At 36.5% G+C, this 20,726-nt stretch overlaps 7 protein-coding genes and 1 non-coding gene across 10 annotated transcripts; 5 read left to right on the top strand and 3 right to left on the bottom strand.

The window, feature by feature from the left end:
- The first annotated feature begins 538 nt into the window (after positions 1-538).
- LOC17880423 (extra-large guanine nucleotide-binding protein 2) lies at positions 539-4,498 on the top strand. The gene is made up of 8 exons (XM_006285374.2): positions 539-2,160; positions 2,256-2,396; positions 2,495-2,599; positions 2,684-2,842; positions 2,922-3,078; positions 3,163-3,398; positions 3,496-3,659; positions 3,736-4,498. Exons 1-8 carry the CDS (start codon positions 1,084-1,086, stop codon positions 4,328-4,330), a joined length of 2,634 nt encoding a protein of 877 aa, XP_006285436.1. The 5' UTR covers positions 539-1,083; the 3' UTR covers positions 4,331-4,498.
- Positions 4,499-4,661: 163 nt separating this feature from the next.
- LOC17877993 (B3 domain-containing protein At4g34400) lies at positions 4,662-7,245 on the top strand. 2 transcript variants are annotated; one of them, XM_023779295.1, is made up of 8 exons: positions 4,662-4,717; positions 4,814-4,909; positions 5,502-5,871; positions 5,955-6,101; positions 6,203-6,403; positions 6,497-6,520; positions 6,617-6,708; positions 6,799-7,245. In XM_023779295.1, exons 1-8 carry the CDS (start codon positions 4,715-4,717, stop codon positions 7,048-7,050), a joined length of 1,185 nt encoding a protein of 394 aa, XP_023635063.1. In that variant the 5' UTR covers positions 4,662-4,714; the 3' UTR covers positions 7,051-7,245. The 2 variants fall into 2 exon arrangements, with proteins under 2 accessions (XP_023635063.1, XP_023635064.1); XM_023779296.1 differs by lacking the exon at positions 4,662-4,717 and having other exon boundaries at positions 4,744-4,909.
- A 58-nt stretch (positions 7,246-7,303) lies between these two features.
- Positions 7,304-8,147, bottom strand: LOC111829630 (B3 domain-containing protein REM20-like). 2 transcript variants are annotated; one of them, XR_002833008.1, is made up of 3 exons: positions 7,990-8,147; positions 7,829-7,911; positions 7,304-7,635 (listed from the first exon to the last, which is right to left on the bottom strand). XR_002833008.1 is itself a non-coding variant. In XM_023779297.1 (3 exons), exons 1-3 carry the CDS (start codon positions 8,000-8,002, stop codon positions 7,376-7,378), a joined length of 360 nt encoding a protein of 119 aa, XP_023635065.1. In that variant the 5' UTR covers positions 8,003-8,147; the 3' UTR covers positions 7,304-7,375. The 2 variants fall into 2 exon arrangements, 1 of the variants encoding a protein (XP_023635065.1); XM_023779297.1 differs by having other exon boundaries at positions 7,825-7,911.
- Positions 8,148-11,726: 3,579 nt separating this feature from the next.
- On the top strand, positions 11,727-12,754 carry LOC17878436 (ethylene-responsive transcription factor ERF109). The gene has a single exon (XM_006282909.2). The coding sequence runs from the start codon at positions 11,851-11,853 to the stop codon at positions 12,667-12,669; it is 819 nt and encodes a 272-aa protein (XP_006282971.1). The 5' UTR covers positions 11,727-11,850; the 3' UTR covers positions 12,670-12,754.
- A 116-nt stretch (positions 12,755-12,870) lies between these two features.
- On the bottom strand, positions 12,871-14,582 carry LOC17880324 (EKC/KEOPS complex subunit Tprkb). Its single transcript, XM_006284578.2, has 6 exons — positions 14,374-14,582; positions 14,022-14,088; positions 13,802-13,924; positions 13,432-13,515; positions 13,196-13,282; positions 12,871-13,115 (listed from the first exon to the last, which is right to left on the bottom strand). Exons 1-6 carry the CDS (start codon positions 14,442-14,444, stop codon positions 13,029-13,031), a joined length of 519 nt encoding a protein of 172 aa, XP_006284640.1. The 5' UTR covers positions 14,445-14,582; the 3' UTR covers positions 12,871-13,028.
- Positions 14,583-14,643: 61 nt separating this feature from the next.
- Positions 14,644-14,716, bottom strand: TRNAR-CCU. Its single transcript has one exon. It is a non-coding gene; the product is annotated as a tRNA-Arg (tRNA).
- A 2,140-nt stretch (positions 14,717-16,856) lies between these two features.
- LOC17879634 lies at positions 16,857-17,492 on the top strand. The gene has a single exon (XM_006282435.2). It carries the CDS (start codon positions 16,862-16,864, stop codon positions 17,249-17,251), a length of 390 nt encoding a protein of 129 aa, XP_006282497.1. The 5' UTR covers positions 16,857-16,861; the 3' UTR covers positions 17,252-17,492.
- Positions 17,493-17,973: 481 nt separating this feature from the next.
- Positions 17,974-20,463, top strand: LOC17879710. Its single transcript, XM_006282597.2, has 6 exons — positions 17,974-18,193; positions 18,307-18,338; positions 18,639-18,874; positions 18,964-19,222; positions 19,786-20,121; positions 20,204-20,463. Exons 2-6 carry the CDS (start codon positions 18,309-18,311, stop codon positions 20,375-20,377), a joined length of 1,035 nt encoding a protein of 344 aa, XP_006282659.1. The 5' UTR covers positions 17,974-18,193; positions 18,307-18,308; the 3' UTR covers positions 20,378-20,463.
- The last annotated feature ends 263 nt before the right edge of the window (positions 20,464-20,726 follow it).

Here is a 20,726-nt window from a genome sequence, read left to right as displayed (position 1 = left end):
AATTGTCAATTATTTTTCATTTTGGGTAAGTGGTGTTAGATAATGTCTTGCCAACAAGTTATAATGTAGACGTCGATCTTATTAAGTATTAACTAATTATTTACCAAAAAAATTAAGTATTAACTAATTTGCATATTTTCAAAAATTAGCAAGTAAACGCGCACCACCAAATATCCACCCAAAGTTGTTAGAAAACCAAATTTTGAGAATTTACAGTTACCATATTTTAGACCTAATCAATCTTTATGATTAAAGAATGAAAATTTTACTAGCGAATGTTTTAACTTGTATGTACTTCCAATTGCCAAAAAGATCGTAATCATATCATTAAACCAAAAACATTTCCACAAACCAGAGCATCATATATGTAAATCAACTAATTAAAATCTAGAAAGTAGAGTAAGTCAACACCACCGGTCTCCTATGTACCGTGTAATTCCGGTTATTGCAACATTATTGCAGGAATGAACACGTATTTACGAAATTGCCCTCTTTCTTTGACTCCCTCAACGCCTTTCACAACGCATCGTTTTCAACTCTCCCAACCCGCGTTGACGGCAAGAATTTTCCCGGAAAATTAACTCTTTTTTTTTTCTTTCCTTTTTGTTTCAGAGAAAAGAGAAAACAAAGAGAGAAAGTCTTCTCTTTTTGTCAAGTCTTCGTCTTTTACTAGTGTGTGAGATAGAGAGAAGACGATCCAACCAATCTCTCTTTCTTCTTTCTGTTCACTTCTTCTGCAAATTCCTTTTTTATTGCTCTCAAAATTTGTTTTGCTGATTTTTCTTTCTCACATCGCCACTTTTCTGAAAAAAATCTCTAAACCAAATTCGAATAGTCTCATTTTTCAAGCTAAAGGAGCTAGCTTTATGTGATCAATTGTTTCTATATATATATATCTGGAGTTGGGGGCTCTTGTTTCACGCGGTTTGTGATTTTGATTATTTAAGCCCCTAATGGCTTAGGGGGGTCTTTATTCTTCTTATCCTTGTATATTGCTGGTGATAAGTAGTTTCTAAATCAGGGAATTTTAGGAATTGGGGCTTTTGTTCTTGTGTTTTTGTGTGTTCGATTTGGTAAAAGAAGATGGCTGCAGTGTTCACAAAGTTTTTGCCTATAACATCACGGAATCCTAAGAGGGATAATAACCGGGAAAGTGAGGATGATGATGAAACTAATAGTAATTATCGAATTGATTATTCATTCGCCTCGGAGTATAAAGGCCCTCTTATTGCTAATGTGCCACGAGCTCTTCCCGTTGATGTTGATGAGATTCCTACGGCTCATCCTGTTTCATTTTCTTCCTTGTCGAGTGGTATCTCTTACCCAGTAGCTCAACCTCTCGTTAGGACTAACAGAGTTTCCAAGAAACCACCTGAATCTGCAATTCAGAATGGTTTGGTTGATTCCCCTGGTGCCTCTAGTGTGGTTTTGGTAGGGCGTGATGTTGTTTCTGGCTCATCATCGTCGTCATCATCATCAAAGAGATCAGATGAAGCGAAAAGTTCGGTTGATTTGCCCTTATCACCATCACCACCATTGTCTGCAGCAGTGAGAGAGGAGGATACATTAGGTGATGGAAGAGCTTCAGATGTGGGATCAGATTGTACCATTGGAGAGGACGAGGCCGATGGAGAACGTGCAAATCGTGTGAGATTTGTTGAACCATTTCAGAGTAGTGAATGTGATGAAAGCTTCTTTTCTGATGGAGAGACTGTAGCTGCAACGCCTAAAGCTGAAAGGAAAGGCAAAAAAGGATCCTGTTACCGATGCCAGCTGGGGAACCGGTTTACTGAGAGGGAAGTCTGTATTGTCTGCGGTGCCAAATACTGTTTCAACTGTGTGCGCAGAGCCATGGGTGCGATGCCTGAAGGAAGAAAGTGTCACACTTGCATTGGTTTTAGGATCAATGAGTCCAAGAGAGCAAGTCTTGGAAAGTGTTCAAGAATGCTCAAGCGTCTTCTCACCGATTCTGAACTTCGACAAGTCATGAATGACGAGATCTCCTGCAAGACGAATCAATTGCCTTCACGGCTTATCATTGTCAATGACAAGCCTTTAAGTGAAGATGAGCTTTACACGTTGCAGACATGTCCAAATCCACCCAAGAAGCTAAAACCCGGAAGTTATTGGTATGATAAGGTTTCTGGCTATTGGGGAAAGGTAGAATTTCTTGTATATGTCTGAGTATCTATTCTCGGGATTGTATTTTTTGAGTCCTCAGCTAAATCAGAGCCTCTACGTGTGTATTTACTCAGGTAGGAGAGAAACCTTGTCAGATTATAAGTCCTAACAATAACATAGGAGGTAGTAACATCAGGAAGGACGCAAGCAATGGTGACACTGGAATTTGTATTAACGGCCGGGAAATAACCAAGCCAGAACTGATGATGCTCAAGGTTCTTTTTCAGTTTTCACCCTTGTTTCTGAAAAAACAAAACATATGCTTAGTGTTTGTGTCATGTTCTGAAGTAAGGGCTTCTTTGCTTTGATTTAGATGGTGAGTGTGCAATGTGAAGGAAACCCTCATTTTTGGGTCGATTCAGAAGGTACATACCAGGAAGAGGGTCAAAAACGTTCCATCGGGAACATCTGGAATAAGGTATGATTTCTTGTCACAAGGTTTTCTCGTTCACAGGTTTTAATATATATAAACTAAAGACAATTATTAATATTATTTTCATAGAAAAGAGCAAAAATAGCGTGTACTCTGTTCTCTCTACCACTTCCTCCGGCTTCATCTGCAGTACAACCATGTGATGTGCCCTTATATGAGCAGAAAATGCTTAACAAGCTTCTTCTGATTGGTAACGAGAAATGTGGCTCCACTACAATATATAAACAAGTGAGCTATTCATCGTAATGTCACCCACTTGAATATTTCACGTCTAGTATGGAATTGAAATTGACTTCTTCTGTTTCAGGCAAGGTCTCTGTATGACGTCCCATTCTCCGTAGACGATCGTGAAAGAATCAAATTCATAATCCAAACAAATCTCTATACCTATCTGGCAATGGTTCTTGAGGCACATGAGAGGTTTGAAAAAGAGATGAGCAGTAACCAGCCTTCAGACCAAATAGGTGATTTTTTATTGACCGAACAAACGTCAGTTACCAATTGATTATTGAAATTTAAGGAACACTAATTGAGTTCTTGTGATTTAGGCAATATGGGAGATGAGACCAGTGCTAAAACAGTTAGCTCGATTAACCCGAGACTAAAACATTTTTCAGATTGGCTTCTGAAAGAAAAGGAAGAAGGAAACCTGAAGATATTTCCACCATCAAGCCGCGAGAATGCACAAACCGTTGCAGATCTCTGGAGAGTACCGGCGATTCAAGCCACCTACAAAAGGCTTCGTGATACACTTCCCCAAAACGCCGTTTATTTTCTTGAGCGAGTGAGTTTACATCAAGCGCTTGCTTGTCCATTCAGGACCTTCACACTTTTGTTTAAGGGGAAAAAAAGAAGACTGACCAAAATTTATCTCTTCTCAGATTCTTGAAATCTCGAGATCAGAATATGATCCTTCTGATATGGACTTATTGCAAGCGGAAGGACTCTCCTCTATGGAAGGACTTCCTTGTGTGGACTTCTCATTCCCATCAACTTCTCAAGAAGATTCTCTTGATAGCGATTATCAACACGATCCAAACATGAAGTTAGTTCTATTCTTTTTCCTTGTGTTGCATTCCTGTTATATGAGAATTCGTTGAACTTACTCTCTCTCTCTTTAGGTACCAACTCATCCGGTTAAATCCAAGAAGCCTTGGTGAAAACTGGAAATTGATGGAAATGTTTGAAGACGCTGACTTGGTGATATTCTGCGTCTCACTAACAGATTATGGAGAATTCATAGAAGACGGTGACGGGAATCTTGTGAACAAGATGATAGCAAACAGACAGCTTTTCGAGGACATGGTGACCCACCCGACCCTGGCTAAGAAAAGGTTCCTTTTGGTTCTAACGAAATTTGATCTCCTAGAAAGAAAAATTGAGGAGATTCCTCTACGAAGCTGTGAGTGGTTCAAAGACTTCAACCCATTGATCAGCCAGAACCAGACAAGCAGGCACAACCCTCCAATGGCTCAGCGTGCTTTCCATTACATTGGTTATGAGTTCAAAAGACTCTATGATTCACTCTTGGAACCGTTTTCGATGCGTGGAAGGAGCTTTAGGCCAAAGTTGTTTGTTTCTCAAGTGAGCTTGGAGAGTGAAAGTGTGGACAATGCACTGAGATATGCGAGAGAGATTCTAAAGTGGCATGTTGAAGAAAGTTCCATGTTCCAAGAGATGTCTACTACTAGCATCGAGGCCAGCTCGTCCTCTTGATTTTTTCCTAAAATTCTTTCTTTCTTTTCTTTTACATAGTTTGTGTATATGTTTATGTGTGTGTCAGTGTGTGTGTGTATGTTTATGTAGTGTCAAGATACATTCATGTGATTGATTTCTCAGGGTAAAAAAAAAAAGAGAGAAATAAAGTGCTTACAGTTACACATATACAGTGAATTTCCCCTCCCTTTGTTTTCTTCTATATTCACTAGAAGCCGGTTAAACCGGACCGGAGTAGCATTAGATTCGCGGTTTAAACTTGGGGAGATAAAATCATTTAAAAGAAGAAAATAAATATTTTGAAATTGTCACGCAGAATACGAGGGACTGAGGATTGTACTTCTTTCTCTGCAATAAACTTAAACGTTGATTTGACTCATCTTCATGGTACCCTCTTTTCATATTACTTTTTGCTGTTTACTAGTCTGCACTCTCCCTCTATTCTCACTTTCTCTCTCTCTCTCTCGCTTCTTGACAACACAGATCCAACGTTTCTCCTCTTCAATGGCTACCACTGATTTCCAGTTTCCCCCACGTTTCTTCAAAGTTTTCGTGTCTCATTTCAGTTCAGATTCCATGGTAAGATTTCAGCATCTAGGTTCCTGTATAGATGTTGCTTTTTCCCGTTTCTAGGGTTTTGCTCTGTTTCTTCTTACCCTTTGGTTTCCTCTGTGTTTTCTGACTAACGATTTTAACTTTCTGTATGGATAAGTTTAATTTATAGACTTAAACTCTGGAAATAATGTTTGAATACTGTGACTGGATTCCATCAAAGTAGATGTCGTTTTCCTCAGATTCTGTTGAATAGATATATATATATATATATATATATATGTTGTACTTTCAGAAGCTTGTCTGCTTAGTTTAAATACTCTCTGGATGCTGAAGCTGTAAAATTTTACTCAGAAGCTCTTTTAGGGGTTTGTATTGACTTATTGAGACTGTATAGTGTATGCTTTGAATTTGTCTGGTTCTGTACAGTTGACTCTTTTCAAGTTTTTAACTGTCCGTCCCTACGCTTTGATTGAGAAAAAACCAAATATCTTGTGTGTAAAAAGCCTCTGTTATAGGCAGAAGTTTCAAGCTGACTTTGAATTTGGATGAGTCTTTCTTTTGTGAGTCTTTCTTGCCTATCACTTTGAGTGTTGTTGTAATTTTTTGCTTTGAGTAGGTGATCCCAATCTCCTACTACGATCAACTTCCACGTGTTTTGCCGAAAAAGGTGATTCTCCAAGGACCTGGTGGAGGCTCTTGGAACGTAGCCACCAAGATAAGGGGAGAGGAAGTGCATTTAGCACAAGGCTGGTCCAAATTCGTCGAGGATAACACTCTTAACGACGGAGACTTTTTGACCTTCATTTATAATGGAGACCGCATATTCGAGGTCAGTATCTACCGCAGCGATGGATGTAAAGAGACTTGCGAAGTCACTGAAGTGGAAGACGAAAAAGTAGACAGTGTTTGTTCTCTGAGCAGTGACGACACAGACACTTGTCCTAAACCTGAGATGAATAATACAATCCCGAAAGGCAGAGACAAGGGTTTGACACATTCTTAGCTTTTCTTCATCACTTAGATTGTTTCATGTGATTCTTTTGTTTTGAATCTTGAGATCTTTTTTCAGGAAAGTCAAAAGTGCAAGTTGTGGAGGATTCTGATGAACATGAGAATAGTGTTTATTCTGAAAGCAGCGACGAAACAAAAACAGACTCTGACACTGACTCTGAGTTTAAGATAGCCAAGAAGACAACCCCCAAACGCATGAACAAAGGTTTAACCACCACCCATTGTTAGCTCTCTTCATCACTTGACTTGTTTGATGTGATTTGCGCTTTATAGATAAGCCTGTTTCGTTTGCTGTGATGTTTCCAGGAAAGAAGAAAAAGGAAGCTGTGGAGGAGTCTTTTGATGAAGACGGTGACGGTGACAGTGACAGTGATTATGTTGAAGCGTTTGGTCAACTGGATGTTGAAGAGAAATCCGACAGTGAGGACAGTTCTTATGCTCCAGAGAACGAAGACACTGCAGCCACCACTTGTGTCAAACCAAAGGTGCCAAATCTGAAGAGGAAAGGTAAAAAATACATTAAACTTTCATCAGTTTGATTATTGGTGAGATATGCTTATACAATACAACATTGTTTTGTCTCTTCTTCTGTTGAACCAGAGGCGGCAAAAAAGAGGAAGAAAGGTAAACAACTCATATTCTTAGTTTCATCACTTCATTAGGTAACTAATTTTAGTGATGCTAATATATAAATGCTTTTGTCTTTTGAGATTTTTACAGTAGAGCCTAAGATCAAAAACCCTGAGACCTATCTTGATGATCCAAAGAATATACACTTCGAGACAAACGTGAAGAATAGGTTATATGAGCTAGTAAGAACTCTTAACTGGTCCTAATATACTACTTTTAACCTCAACTGATTTAACTAAATATTTGTTTGCTATTGTGTACCTTTTCTACAGTTGGTTCATGCACAATTGGTGAAAGACTACTGCCTGACGTTTGGAGACCACGTCGACTACATCGACAGATTCGGGAAACTTAGAGCCAAAACAGCAAAATGGAAGGATCAACGTGTGTGTATCAAAAGATGGATGCGCATATGCAAGAGGAACGAGCTGAAGAAAGAAGACCGCATCTTGTGTGAGCTCTTGCGCAGGGGTTCTTTCGTTTACGCGATCAAACTCCATGTGATCCGCGGGGAAAATCTGTAGACACCATTAGTATGAGTAGAGAGAGAGAGAGAGAGAGAGAGAGAGAGAGAGAGAGAGAGAGAGAGAGAGAGAGAGAGAGAGAGATTAAGTTACTCCTTATGATTTTATCTTGTTGTGGTCAAGCAAACATCGTTCTGAACTAAACTTAAGAGTTTCATTATTGTCTACATCAGATTGTTAACTGTTTTCTTGTTCTATGATGAATCTAAATCTAAACTACAAGGTCTAATCTTTGAGCTCCAGTGTAGCTATGTTGTACCGATTCCAGTTTTTTAATTTACATAAGTACTTATATTTTTCAGAAAATGTTGTGCTCCTACTGCTATCACCATAACATCAGAAAGGAATACATAACGCTGAGAGAATAAGCAAAAAACATAACAAGGACTGGAATCAATTCAGTCTTAAGCGAATAAATAGATGGAGAGAGATATATGAGACAGTTTCCATGTTTGAGCTCATTTCTTTGCGCAAAACTCTTCCAACCATCGTCTAGAAACACTTTGTTCATGACAGTCTTGATTGGTATGCTCCAAGTCTCTCCTTTTTGGTTTCTTTCTCGGGGATCGGTTTCGCTAAGAAGCTCTTGAAAGCCAATGGAAGTTCGTGACACAAAGTTCACATGATTTTAGAAAAAGTTACCGTTGTGAAACTCAAACGTACAATCTTAAGTCATACAAAGATTGACAAAATTTTGCAGATTAAAAAGACCTTTAAGGAGAAGAAACAAAAGGTGGAAATACTGAATTTGTGTCTTAGATTTTGTTTTAGTACCTACCACCTGTTGTTGGCACGACTTATTCTTGAAAATTCTGAAGAATCTTGGATACTGGTTTCCACAGAAATCCTCTGTCACAAAGACTAAAGATAAAGAAACAGAGGAATCATTGACTAAATACAGGTGCCGTTTAGGAGAAACTAAATAAAACATGTATGTACCTTCCTTTTTCATCGTCCTCGTGAGAGATATCCTTGTTGATTCTCTTGGTTGGAAGATGGTTCACCAGAAGTAAGAAGAAGAAACAAAGAAGACATGAGAGTGGGAGAGAGAGAGAGGATGAGAAATGACCTTGAAAGCTTTTTAATTGTGTGTAAAAACAGAGGAGCAGAGCTACTCTGTTTCGAGTCCCCAAGAATAGTAAGAAAATAAATTTAACAACGAATGTAAGAGTTGATTAGTATAATTGAAATACTCAGATTTGGATCATAATTATTTGAAGACAAAAAAAAAAGAATCATAATTATTTAATAGTTTAGATTATACAATGTCGACGTTGAATAGTTTATCTTTAATGATTTGGGTCCTTTTTAGTTTCAGTTTTGTGGGTCCTTTCTTGCAGGACCTTTTTCTTTTTAGGCAAGAAATAAATATATAAGAAAACAAAAGTTATGTATAAACTGTAGTTTTATTGGAGCATGATTTTATCAGACAAAATTGCACACGAAATAAATTTTATAGTATATTTTTATAAGGCAATATTTATATAATAAGTGCTATAACAACATGAGGACAATTTATTGGGAAGTCACCTAACACATTGAAATCCCAAACTACCGTCCTGGATTCGAATTTAAACCACTTTAGATAACTCAATTTGATAGTCTTTCTTTTTGTGTTGAAAAGCTGACTAGAGTGGTAGCATTAAGGCTCAGCTAGTTGAAACATTAGATTCTAAAACAAAGATAAAAACTACTATGAATAACTCTTCTTTTACACATTTGATCGAGTTGGAACGTACGTTAGGCTTTAAAGGAGTAAAATTAAGATTAAGAAGTAAAAATAAAACTGGAAGAATAAAAGATATGGTATGAGAGTACATATAATTTTTACTACTCAAAAGAAAAATACAGTGCAGTCAATGATAATACAGAAGTTTAGAGAACCATTAATAGGGCATGGGACAGTACTGTTACCAAAACTAAGAAAAATACAAGAAGCTAGCAGCAGAAACAAACATATCGTATATCTTTTCAAGTAGAGAGAATAATGGTGCATGAAGACCTTCCTTCTTCACCAGCAGTCCACACGCACGGCCACACTTTATGATGTTACAAAATCCTGTTTAATTACTCTGCTAAAAAATACATTTGTTGGATAGTAATTTTCATATTCCGATCCTCAGTTGCTTGTATTCGATCAACACCGTACCTAATGTGAAAATGGACGGTTTCCAGTTGTTGAGATATTTTGTAGTTAGCAAAGGTTAGGAGTTGGTGTCTTGGTGATTAGTTATTAATTAAAAACAAATAAATAAAAAGGATAAATCAGTGATTTGTAGTACTAATCCAAAGAATCTAATACTAATAAGTGGTTTGGTTAATGGAAAAAAAGAAAGAGAAAAGGTGATAAAGTTGGAAAACAAAAAGTAATGACGCGGGCGAGATAGTGAAGAAAAACGTTTTTGGTCAGCGCAATGAAAACGTGTTCTTATCATTACAGCACGTGTTCAACGTGTGTGTCTCTCTGCCTTTGTTGTGGGATTCCCTTTTATCTTCTACCATTTTCCTTTTTACATTGCTTTATACGTCAGTTATTTTCTTACTTTGAAATAAATTTACTTTTTTAAAGGTTAAATTTTATGCTTTGTAAAATAAAATAAAATTCACAAACACATTTTTTCAGAAAAATGGATAATTGTTGACTTTTTATAATAATAAAAAAAAGATAAATAATTGGTTGACTTCAGTGTCAATGTTAGTACTTAAGTATTTTATTGGTCAGGATGACTAGCCACGAATTATATTGTATGAGTGTTTTTCTAATGTCTTTAATTTCTCAAAATATTTTTTACCATGAATTTGTTTTAATAGTTGAGGCATTTTACAATTGAGACTCAAAATTAAATTTGAGATTTCATTTTTGTTTTCATAGTTCTAAATTTTAAATTTACTATATATAGATATAGATCCACATATATTGAAAAAGGAAGATATAGAGATAATATCGTTTGTTTAAGAATCTTCTATTCCTACCAAAAAAAAAAAAATCTTCTATAAATAAAGGGGAAAAACATAATACAAGTGGATATATACATATTATAATATATATATATATATGTGAAAAAATTGTGACTCTATGAGATCAAGTAGAGTCAGATATACTAATAAGAATGGGTACGGACAAAAGTCAAAAAGACTAAATATGGATGGCACGTGAAGAAGAGTCTTCTTCAAAGCGAAGACGTGGTGGGTCAGCGTGGAGAAGTGTCAACACAATTTTAAGTGAGTCCAGAATTAGCCAGCTCACCTCATCCATGATGATGATTCCAGATCATTTGATCTATCTTACTTACTACTTCCAACTTTCTAATCCAAAATCATTGAAAATATCTGAGTGACCATTTTTAGGAAACAGTCAACAAAACTTATATGTTTCATTGTCTTAACCTTTGACAGGTTATTATTATACCCCTCATTTTCTTCTTCCTCCATTTCTTTTTTCTTTCTCTTCTTTCTTTCCCAACAAAGGTCTTTTTGTCTTTTTGTGAAATATATATTTCTTATCCAATCTCTCTTTTTAATCTTGGATTTCATGTATATATATATACTAAAAAAATATAATTATGAATGTTTGTGTTTTTCTTATTTTTTGTGGTACAAATACCAGACCAAAAAAAAATTGGTTTTTTGAGACATCAGATTCTAAAAAAAGGAATATATATTTTATATGTCAAAAAGACTATACTGTAGTTGACTAGTAGTGACCATAGTACCCAATATTGAATAGTGTTTTTATCAGTTTTTGGCTGTTAACAGCAAATTTATGAACGTTTGCATACTTAATTAGTGAATAAACATGAAATCCATCGAATTTGAAGAGTGGTGAGAATATGCATGTAAATCTTTCGACAATTTAGTTTTTAGGATGTGAAAACTTATATATTTTGATCATATCATTCTTTAAAAGAAAATAGTTTCTGACCAATTTGCAATTTAATCACATCACATAATATATTGTATTTTACCATAGTTTGCTCGAATAAAAATGTTATTGTAATGTTACACATGCCAATTTGCATAAAACTCAAAATTGATTTTCGATTTGAGTATAAAGAAAGGCAAAAGATAGATGTATACACTTTTGAGTTTTGAGACGATGGATCTAGTCATCAAGTACAAAGACAAATTTAATCCCTCTATTCATGAATGTGAAGGCCATCATTGCTCAAATAATAAATAACATGTGAACTCATAAGCTCTTTTTTTTAAAAAGGCACGTGACTTATTCTAAGCCAATTAATTACGTACCTAGATGCTTATCCCATAAAAACATGTTTAAATTTCAATTTGTATACTGTGTTAAAAAGGAACAATTGATTAGCGCAATCTTTAATTAATTAGATTAGATACTACCAAACACACACAACACACACATACAAGAAAAAGCGTCATGTATGATGAAATGACTAAATACTAAAAAGAAATGTCATTATCATCTATGCACAGAAGAAAGGAAAAATAAATATAAAAAAAAAAAACAAAGATGTCGTTGTCGACATCAAAAAATATTCGGAGGCAATAACGCACGTGCTTCCAAAAAGACCAGATGATAAAACGACCCCGTGTCTGAAGAGTGTGCCAGTTAGGCAAGCCACGTAGATATTTGAAAAACACGGAACCATCATATAAATAGAGCTTCTTTCCACTTTCAGTTTCCCAAACCAAAACAAACAAAAAAAATCAAATCTTTCTCATCCATCTCCCAAAACGAACACTCAACTCACAGAGTCGCAACACACACACAAGAACCCAAAACAAAAGATTGCGAAAACTCAAGTTTTTTGAACTCGAGGCTTGGGTATGCATTATCCTAACAACAGAACCGGATTCGTCGGAGCTCCATCTTCAACCCGGATCCGGTACCAGAAGGAGCAGTTGTCACCGGAGCAAGAGCTTTCAGTTATAGTCTCCGCTTTGCAGCACGTCATGTCAGGTGAAAAAGATACGGCGCCGTTTCAGGGTTTCTCCGGTGACAGCACAGTGATCAGCGCGGGAATGCCTCGGTCCGATTCCGACACTTGTCAAGTGTGTAGGATCGAAGGATGTCTTGGCTGCGACTACTTTTTCACCCCAAATCAGAGGGTTGAAAAGATTCAACAAGAAGAAGAGATTACTAGCGGTAGCAGAAGAGAGAGCCCGACTGCCCCGGCGGCGAAGAAAGCGGAAGGCGGCGGGAAAATCAGGAAGAGGAAGAACAAGAAGAATGGTTACAGAGGAGTTAGGCAGAGACCTTGGGGTAAATTTGCAGCTGAGATCAGAGATCCTAAGAGAGCCACACGTGTTTGGCTTGGTACTTTCGAAACCGCTGAGGATGCCGCTCGAGCTTATGACCGTGCCGCCATTGGATTCCGTGGGCCGCGGGCTAAACTCAACTTCCCCTTTGTGGATTACACTTCTTCTGTTTCATCTCCAGCTGCTGCTGATGATGTGGGAGCAAATGCGAGTGTAAATGCGAGCGCGAGTGTAAGCGCCACCGACTCTGTTGAAGCAGAGCAATGGCGCGGACGAGAAGGAGGAGATTGCAATATGGAGGAATGGATGAATATGATGATGATGATGGATTTTGGGAATGGAGATTCTTCGGATTCAGGAAACACTATTGCTGATATGTTCCAGTGATAGATTTGATTCTTCAGGTTGCCAAAATTGAGCTCTTTCTTGTTGGCATGTTTATATAGTTGAGTGCAACAAGAGTGCCACTAGCTTGTTCGAAGTGAACAAACAAAATTATTGGTTTTTTCTATATGCATTGTAATTACTAGTCCAATTTTGTGTGTTTGTAGTCGATTCTATGTTTATCTCATAACACAAAAAAAGAACTGAGCTAAACTTATCTGAGGAGAGTAAATAAAAGAGTTAAGAAAACTAACTTTGGTCTGAAATCTCAATTACAAACAAAGAGTCAAATTTGTTTATGAAAGAGAAAACTATACTGTATATTGGTGATAAAAGAAAGAAAGAAAGAGACATCTGCTCTTTTACAATGTGTCGCGTGCAGCGATCCGACAAACAATCGCATCTCCGAGAGAGGAAATTCCGAGTTCTTGACTAGTTATCTTGTAATGCTGAAAACATAAATGTATGAGATTATTTTGTAACATTGGATGCGAACTAAAGGGGGCTTTAATTGTTACCAAAACATTACCTTTAGTATATTGGCTTGATTTGCTTGTGTCTTCAATTCCTCCAAATCGACCTCCTTCCCGTTGATCAATTTTGCGACCTCTTCCATCTGGTTTCCATCTCAAGCATGTCATAGGTTGATAAAAATGAAAAACATATATTCAATCTTAAAGAAGCAACGACATTTGCACCAAAAAAAAATAAAAATAAAGCAACGACATGGGAAGTTAGTTCTTAGATGGTTGAAGAGATTATGACCTCGACGGGAGAAGCATTGAACCGGGCAGCCAGAATGTAAGTAGAACTTTCAGAAATCCCACATCGTTTCAATGATTCTGTAATCTAGTTGAAGAAGAAATGAACAACAACACTAGAGAAGTCAGAAAACTGCTAATCTACTCTTCTTATGACAATTCACCAAACCAAAGAAACTTAATTGATGAGAGAGACTCTCAAGTATCAATACACAACAAACTATTTTCTAACCAACTCACAACTGCTAGAATCTGCTGCATTAAGTCCTAGGCTAGACCTACAGCTAAGGACTGAACAACAGAACCAGAGCCATTGCTTATGAGAAGTAAGTAGAGAGGAATGGCTAAAGAAGCACAAGAAAGATTGTCCTTACATGCTTAGATCCCGAGTAATTGTAAACGAGCTCAGAATGAAGGGTTCTGGTTGATAAGGAATCGCGTGATTTGGAGATAAGTGCTTTCTGAGCAGCAGCCAATAGAGGAAAAATATCTGGAATCTGATGATATAAAACTTCGTTAAGCTGAAGAAATCTAAGTCCTTTAGAATGTGAAAACTGAAGATAACAACAAACAAGCAAACAAAAACAAACTTACAAGTAATGCATTGAGAAATGAGACCTCAAGCTTCAGACTTCCATCCAGCATCGAATTCAAGAGCTCCCTGAAAACACAATAAGCCCACCCCAAAAGTGTTTATTTCAGATCTCACCAACACAAATCAAAACTTGCGGGAAAGGTAAAGGAAGAGGCTTTAGCTTCACAGAGACTTGAATTAAACAGAGTTTCCCTAAATTTTACAAGTCTCTGATTAACCTTTGCCGGAGAGAATATCTGACTCCAGTAGACAAACACAATCTAGTTACGCAGATTTTATCTTCTCATAACCAAATCAAGAATTTGCTTGGGTTATGGAAAAAAAAAGGAAAAAATTTGAGGGAGAGAGTACTTGGAGTTGGAGACATCGGAGAAGAGGGAGACAGAGAGAGTGTTTCCATGGTCAAGATGGAAAATCTTCATAGCTTCAATCGGCGGGGGAAAAAAATAGAGGAAGATTTAGGGTTTTAACTTCGCCGGAAGTCGACACAGAGATGATGATTTCATTCGGCGAACTCAGATGAACATCTTTTTTAAAAAAAATAGGAAAAAAAAAAGGAAAAAAAAAAAGGAAAAAAAGGAAAAACAAAAAAAAAAAAAAAAGGGAAAGAGAAAACAAAAACGCGCCAGGAAGGGGTCGAACCTTCGACTTTCTGCTTAGGAAACAGACGCTCTATCCACTGAGCTACAGGCGCACGTTACGGTCTCAATTCTCATATTAGAAAATATAAATATATTTACATAAAAATGTGGTTGTTAGGTGTGAGGAGAAGAGCAACGTGTGGTGATGTATTAGCCTAAGTTGCTGCACTGTTAGATCATGAATAGTGCTGCTCCAATTAGAAAGTACAAGGCTGCTGGAACTAGAGAAAGGTTATATTGGTGTTCTTTGGGTCAATGGATCAGTTCCAAGAAGTAATGAGTATGTGTTTTCTGACAAACATTCTCTTAAGGAAGAAGTCATGGCTAACAGTTGTGACTCATGAAACCATGTGAATCAATCCAAGATCTGGGGAATGGTTTTAAGAGTTGAGCTACAGAGACATATAAACGCATAAATGGTTTTTTCTTCCATCAATTTATCCTAAGCTTAACAGATCCATCGGGCCTCTTTATACTAATGGGCCTAGAGGCCTGTTGTGCTCCGAAAAAAAAGACACAGCATTATATATATTTTGTCATCTATTATATTTGTTATCTCTAAACGTCTAATGAATCTTCATACACTATATACAATTCGAATATAATATGTTGGATATCAGTAGAAATATAATAAATATAAGATGCAAGGTTTAAAGTATTCATGATGTTAGTCAAATTTATTTCTTGTGATAAAGGACACTTATTAGATAGTTAGATTTCAAGTACCCGTGAAAAAGGATATGGAGTAACGTACGATCTATAGAAAACTAATCGAGCTGGATATTTTAATTTGGATAGTTTTTGGAACATCATATCCAGCCATATATATAGCCAGAAACTGGAATCATCACGATTGCTTCGTTAGAAGACAACACCACCGACACATTGACTAACGAAGTTGGTTTTAGTGTACGAACGAAATGGAAACTGGAAAGCAGCACGAAGTTCACTGAATCCAAGATCCGACCTTGTACGTCGAGCCTCTGGTTTTTGTTACGTTTATAATAATGCTGTGGGATGCATTAATCATTCACAACACGACAAAGTTTTTTCATATTTTTGTGAAGTGCAAGAGACAACGCTTGTTCTCTATATGGGAGACCATAGGAGAGCAACCCTTTCATATATATACACAATTAATTAAGCAGACGTCACGCACATCTTAATATATTATTTTCTTTTTCTTTCCATCATCAATGAGATAGATCGATAAAACTTAGATATAAATTAACAAATCTATCAAAAAAACTGGCAAGCTTCCTAATAAAATGAAACTCTATAGACGATGATGAGAATAACAATACTGTATATAGAGATCAAGTACGTACTAAATACGATATACAAGAACACCAGTTAATTATATAGGGGTTAGTTGTCTGCAAAATTGGGGTCTCTTGGTTGTTGGTGTTAGAAGAAGAGCAACGTGTGTGTATAAATTACCAGTAGCGGCTTGTCGGAAACCTAGTTGCGTGGGAACTCAGATTAGTAATTACATTGTGCAATTACAGCTATATATCACTGTCACATGCAAGGGTCTTCTAAGATGTGTATATATATAAGTATGAAAGTTAACTGTTTTATATATTACTCAGCCTCTATATAGTTTATCTGTTATTTATAACTTTAAAAAAATCTTGAAAGACCTTTGGAGACTTTGGAAAGCCAACTATTATTACTAGTTTTATGTACCATTTCTATTAAAAGCATAAAACAACTGAGTTTGGGAAATTTCTCAGAAATTGCATGAGACTATTTTGGAAATGCATGTGCATAAAATTAAAAACGTTCATGTGCTTAAAACATCCCTTTGCGTTAATTTAGGGTTTTATCTTCTCTAACAATTAAAAAAAAAAAAGTAGTTTTGCTTTTTGTGATCTTAATTATAAATGGCTCTTCTTGTGTATCAAGAGACCAAGCTTTTAACTTTTCCCCGCTGTTGATCCCTAAAACGGGTTATAAGTTATATTGAAGATAGTGTAAATATATTAAGAATCTAGTCTTAGATCTCTAAACTCAAAAGAGACAACACTTATATGTCTCTTTGTGTGTGCGTGAGACTATATCAACACAATAATAAATATATATATCTAAGAAGATGTGACTCCTAAATGTATCATATAAATAGAAACATTTCCCCTATAGAGACTACAACAAATACACAGTAGAATACAAAAGAGAGGAGAGAGAGAGAGATAGAAATGGAGTGTTCGAACATGAAGCAACATCAGTACGGTTCATACGCAGAGCCGAGGATCTCCTTTTCGAGTGGTTTTGCAGCGAGTAAGCACGATATGATCAAGTACAAGGAGGCACCTGCGTCGTCAGATGATTTTGAGTTCGGAGTCGAGAACTTCTCCATGACCACAGCAGATGAAATAATCTTCGAGGGAATGATCTTGCCGCTAAAGGAAGAAGTTAACACGACGAAGAGAATGTCAACTCTGAGGGAAGAACTCAGCGAAGAGGATGATGATTCACCGAGAAGCAAATCGTCAAAAGGGTCGAGTGGTTGGTGGAGAGAAAGGTTAGGATTAGGATTCGTGAGGTCCAAGAAAGATCATAAGAAAAACTCTTTTTATCACCAGTAGAACCAATTCTTCCACTACTCAACGGCTCTTTTCTAATTATATTTCTTTTCAACCATTTTTTTGCTTTTTTCTTCTTCGTAGCTATAGGGTTAATTTACTCTGTAATGTGTGTGTTTCTCTCTTCTTCGCTGTTCCTCGCCCATGTAAAAATTGTTTGCGGTCGAAGATTTTTTTCTTTCTTTTTTTTGTTGTGTGTGTGTTTTGGTGCTTTCTTTAAGGGATAATTAATGACGACATAAATATCGAGTTTATTTTCAAACTTCTCATCACTTATTTTTGGTACTTTCTTTTAGGGAAAATTAATGACGACATAAAAATATCTTAAACGAAAACAACTTTTCTATGTAGTTTCTACAACAACTCAAGAGTGAGTGTAGTTTTCTTCTCAACGTACTTGTAGTTCTTTCTTCTGTTTATGGCAATTAATGTTGAAGAGACGTTTTGACAGCAAGTTCATAATATTTATTTGACCAAATGTCATTTTAAAAACATACACAACCCATTTAGCATTGATATCTATCTACTAAATAGCAAAAGAATCGAATAAATTGAAAGAAAAGAAAAAAAAAAAAAGCACAAGTCAAACCGATGAAACAGGGCATGTGTGTCACACGAATTACTTTAAAAAGTACAAATAATTTGATTAAAGGATTTAAAACCATAGAAAAGATAAAAAGGAGCCCATAGTGTGAAGCACGGTGCATGTCAGGAAACGACACCGTTTTTGTAGCTCGACCTGTTTCGTCTCTAGGTGTTTATGTATTTTGTTACTATTTTTCTGCAAATGCTTGTGTTTCTGTACATCATCAACATTTAAATCCCAATGGCGCATTTTAAATGTTTATTAATGAAACCTGAGATCCGTAAATTCGAAGAACTACCCAAATTCAAGCTAACGGTCTTGGGGCTCCCTTCTTTAATCATTGCGTTTTTTCTCTAAAAGTTGTTCCTTTTTTTTGGGCATAAAGTTGTTTCTTTGATAGTGTCTGAAAAATTCAATGTCTTTCTGATCTTTCATCTCTCTCTCTCTATCTCTCTTTTGTCAATCGAGGCAGCCATGGCCGAAGACCCGTCTTTCCTCCCCAAGGTACCTTTCCTCGTGTTTGGCTTTACGCATGTCCTGCTTTAATCTGCTCGTGAGTGGTCTGATCTGATTCGGAGTTATCTTCAGCTGATTTGTTCTCTAGTTTTAATATTAGCTTCTAGTTTTTGTGTCACAAATCTCTAATCTCTAAAATTTGATTCTTTCCGGCATTATAATATAAAAGATTCTGAGGTTTTCTTGATTTTTTTATACAGACAAATCTTTGGTACCCATTTGACTTAAACAAACAAACATACAAGCTTATTAACACGAGTACATATATAAATGTATTGTCTTTTGCAGGATAGTTTTGTCTTGAAGCTTCCTAAAAAGTCCTCACTTGTATTGAGAATGGTCGTTCTCCTCTTTGTAATGGTATGTGCTGTGTACATTTGCTCGATTTGTCTTAAACAAATTGGAGTCAGCCCAAACTATGGTTTCTTGAACGTTGAAGTGTTTGAGAGGCCTTGTCCTGAGCCTAACATTGAACCGTGGGACATTCCATTTGTGCATTATCCTAAACCAAAGACATATAACAGGTAGAATATAGATCAAAAAGTTTTAGCCTTTATGATTCTTGGGTCTACGGTTACATTGATTAGTGCTTTGTGGGTTTTGAACGTTTCAGGGATGAATGTTCTTGCCACCCGGTTAGGTACTTTGCGATTCTCTCGATGCAGAGATCTGGTAGTGGCTGGTTCGAGACTTTACTTAACAATCATACTAATATAAGTTCCAATGGAGAGATATTTTCTGTCAAAGATAGGAGGGCTAATGTTTCCACCATTTTTGAGACTCTTGATAAAGTCTATAATCTAGACTGGTTGAGTAGTGCCTCTAAGAACGAGTGCACTTCTGCTGTTGGCTTCAAGTGGATGCTTAATCAGGTAAAGTCACTGTTATTCCCGGACATTGTGACTCATGTTTAGTCTTCCTTACTCGCCATGTTTTCGACCTGCTCTGGTTCTTTTTGAGTGCTTTCACAAAGAAATTGCTAGATCCCATCCTTTCTATTGGTCACTGTTGCTTATAACTAACTACTTATGAGTTGAAAGTGTTGTTTTCTAGATAAGAGCTGCAATGTTTAAATTTGAAAAAGAGATACCTTTGGTTTTGCAATATAGTAGTCAAATTGATAAACATGTTGTAAGGATTGGTCTTAAAGAAAAGATAAGGTTGTAGCTTTGAGTGATTACTTTCCTTCTCTCAGTGCTCTTCCCTTAGTAGGGAATCTCTGAGTAAATGTCATTCGTGAAAGAGAAATGTATTGGATTAGGGAGATTATTTGTGGCTGTTGGTGATAATAAATTGGGCCTGAGTAAAAGTTTAGGCTGAATGAGTCTGTGATTTGATATTGGAGAAGTGAAGGAAGTTGCTGTTTCATGTAGTAGTAAGTGAGCTAGCAAACATCCAAGTTACTAATCTTATGATGGATTTTGCATTGCTGCAGGGTCTAATGAAACATCATGAGGAAATAGTAGAATACTTCAAAACCCGAGGAGTCTCTGCAATTTTCCTATTCAGGAAAAACCTATTGCGCCGCATGATATCAGTACTCGCAAACTCTTATGACAGAGATGCTAAGCTACTAAACGGGACTCACAAGTCTCACACCCATTCGGCCAAAGAAGCTGAGATATTGGCGGGTTACAAGCCAATGATCAACACAACACTTTTGATAAATGAGCTGAAGCAGATTCAAGAAATGACTTCAAAAGCATTGGCTTACTTTAATACCACTAGACATATCCTTGTCTACTACGAAGATGTTGTCAAGAACCTCACGGTGATTATTACATCTTTCCTTACTGAACTATTTTCAGTCATTGGTTTGTAAAATGATCTTATATGTGTTGAGAATGATGCAGAGACTAGACGATGTACAGGAGTTTCTAAAGGTCCCAAAGCGTAAGTTGAAGAGTCGGCAAGTGAAGATTCATGGAGGTTCATTGTCACAACATGTACAGAATTGGGAAGAGGTCCAGACTACACTAAAAGGAACCAATTTCGAAAATTTCTTACTCCAAGAATACCGCAAATGATTTTTGAGTTTTGTATAGTATATATCAAGACCAACCTTGTAGGATATTTTTTTTGTTTCTCATTCTAATTTGATTCAGTTTAATCAGCGGCATTCACATGAAATTGTGAGTTTTTCTTTTTCCAATCTTTTTTGCTATATGATTTGACATTGAGCAAAATCATATTGATCGTTTTAAGAGCAAAAGAAGAAAGTCTCCTCAAAATTGCTTAAACCAGAGCGTGATTTAGATATTTTGTACACCTCAATAACCTGAAACCGGGTAAAACCGAAATTTATTTCTGGCAAACCAGATATCTTAGTCTAACCGGAAGGCTAATTCGAGATTGATTGATTTAAACCGAACAAAA

This window comes from Capsella rubella, unplaced genomic scaffold (assembly GCF_000375325.1).
Source record: "Capsella rubella cultivar Monte Gargano unplaced genomic scaffold, Caprub1_0 scaffold_7, whole genome shotgun sequence".
NCBI classification, from domain to species: Eukaryota; Viridiplantae; Streptophyta; class Magnoliopsida; order Brassicales; family Brassicaceae; genus Capsella; species Capsella rubella.
The sequence above is the reverse complement of the archived record's forward strand: the minus strand, read 5'-3'. Positions and strand labels throughout refer to the sequence as shown.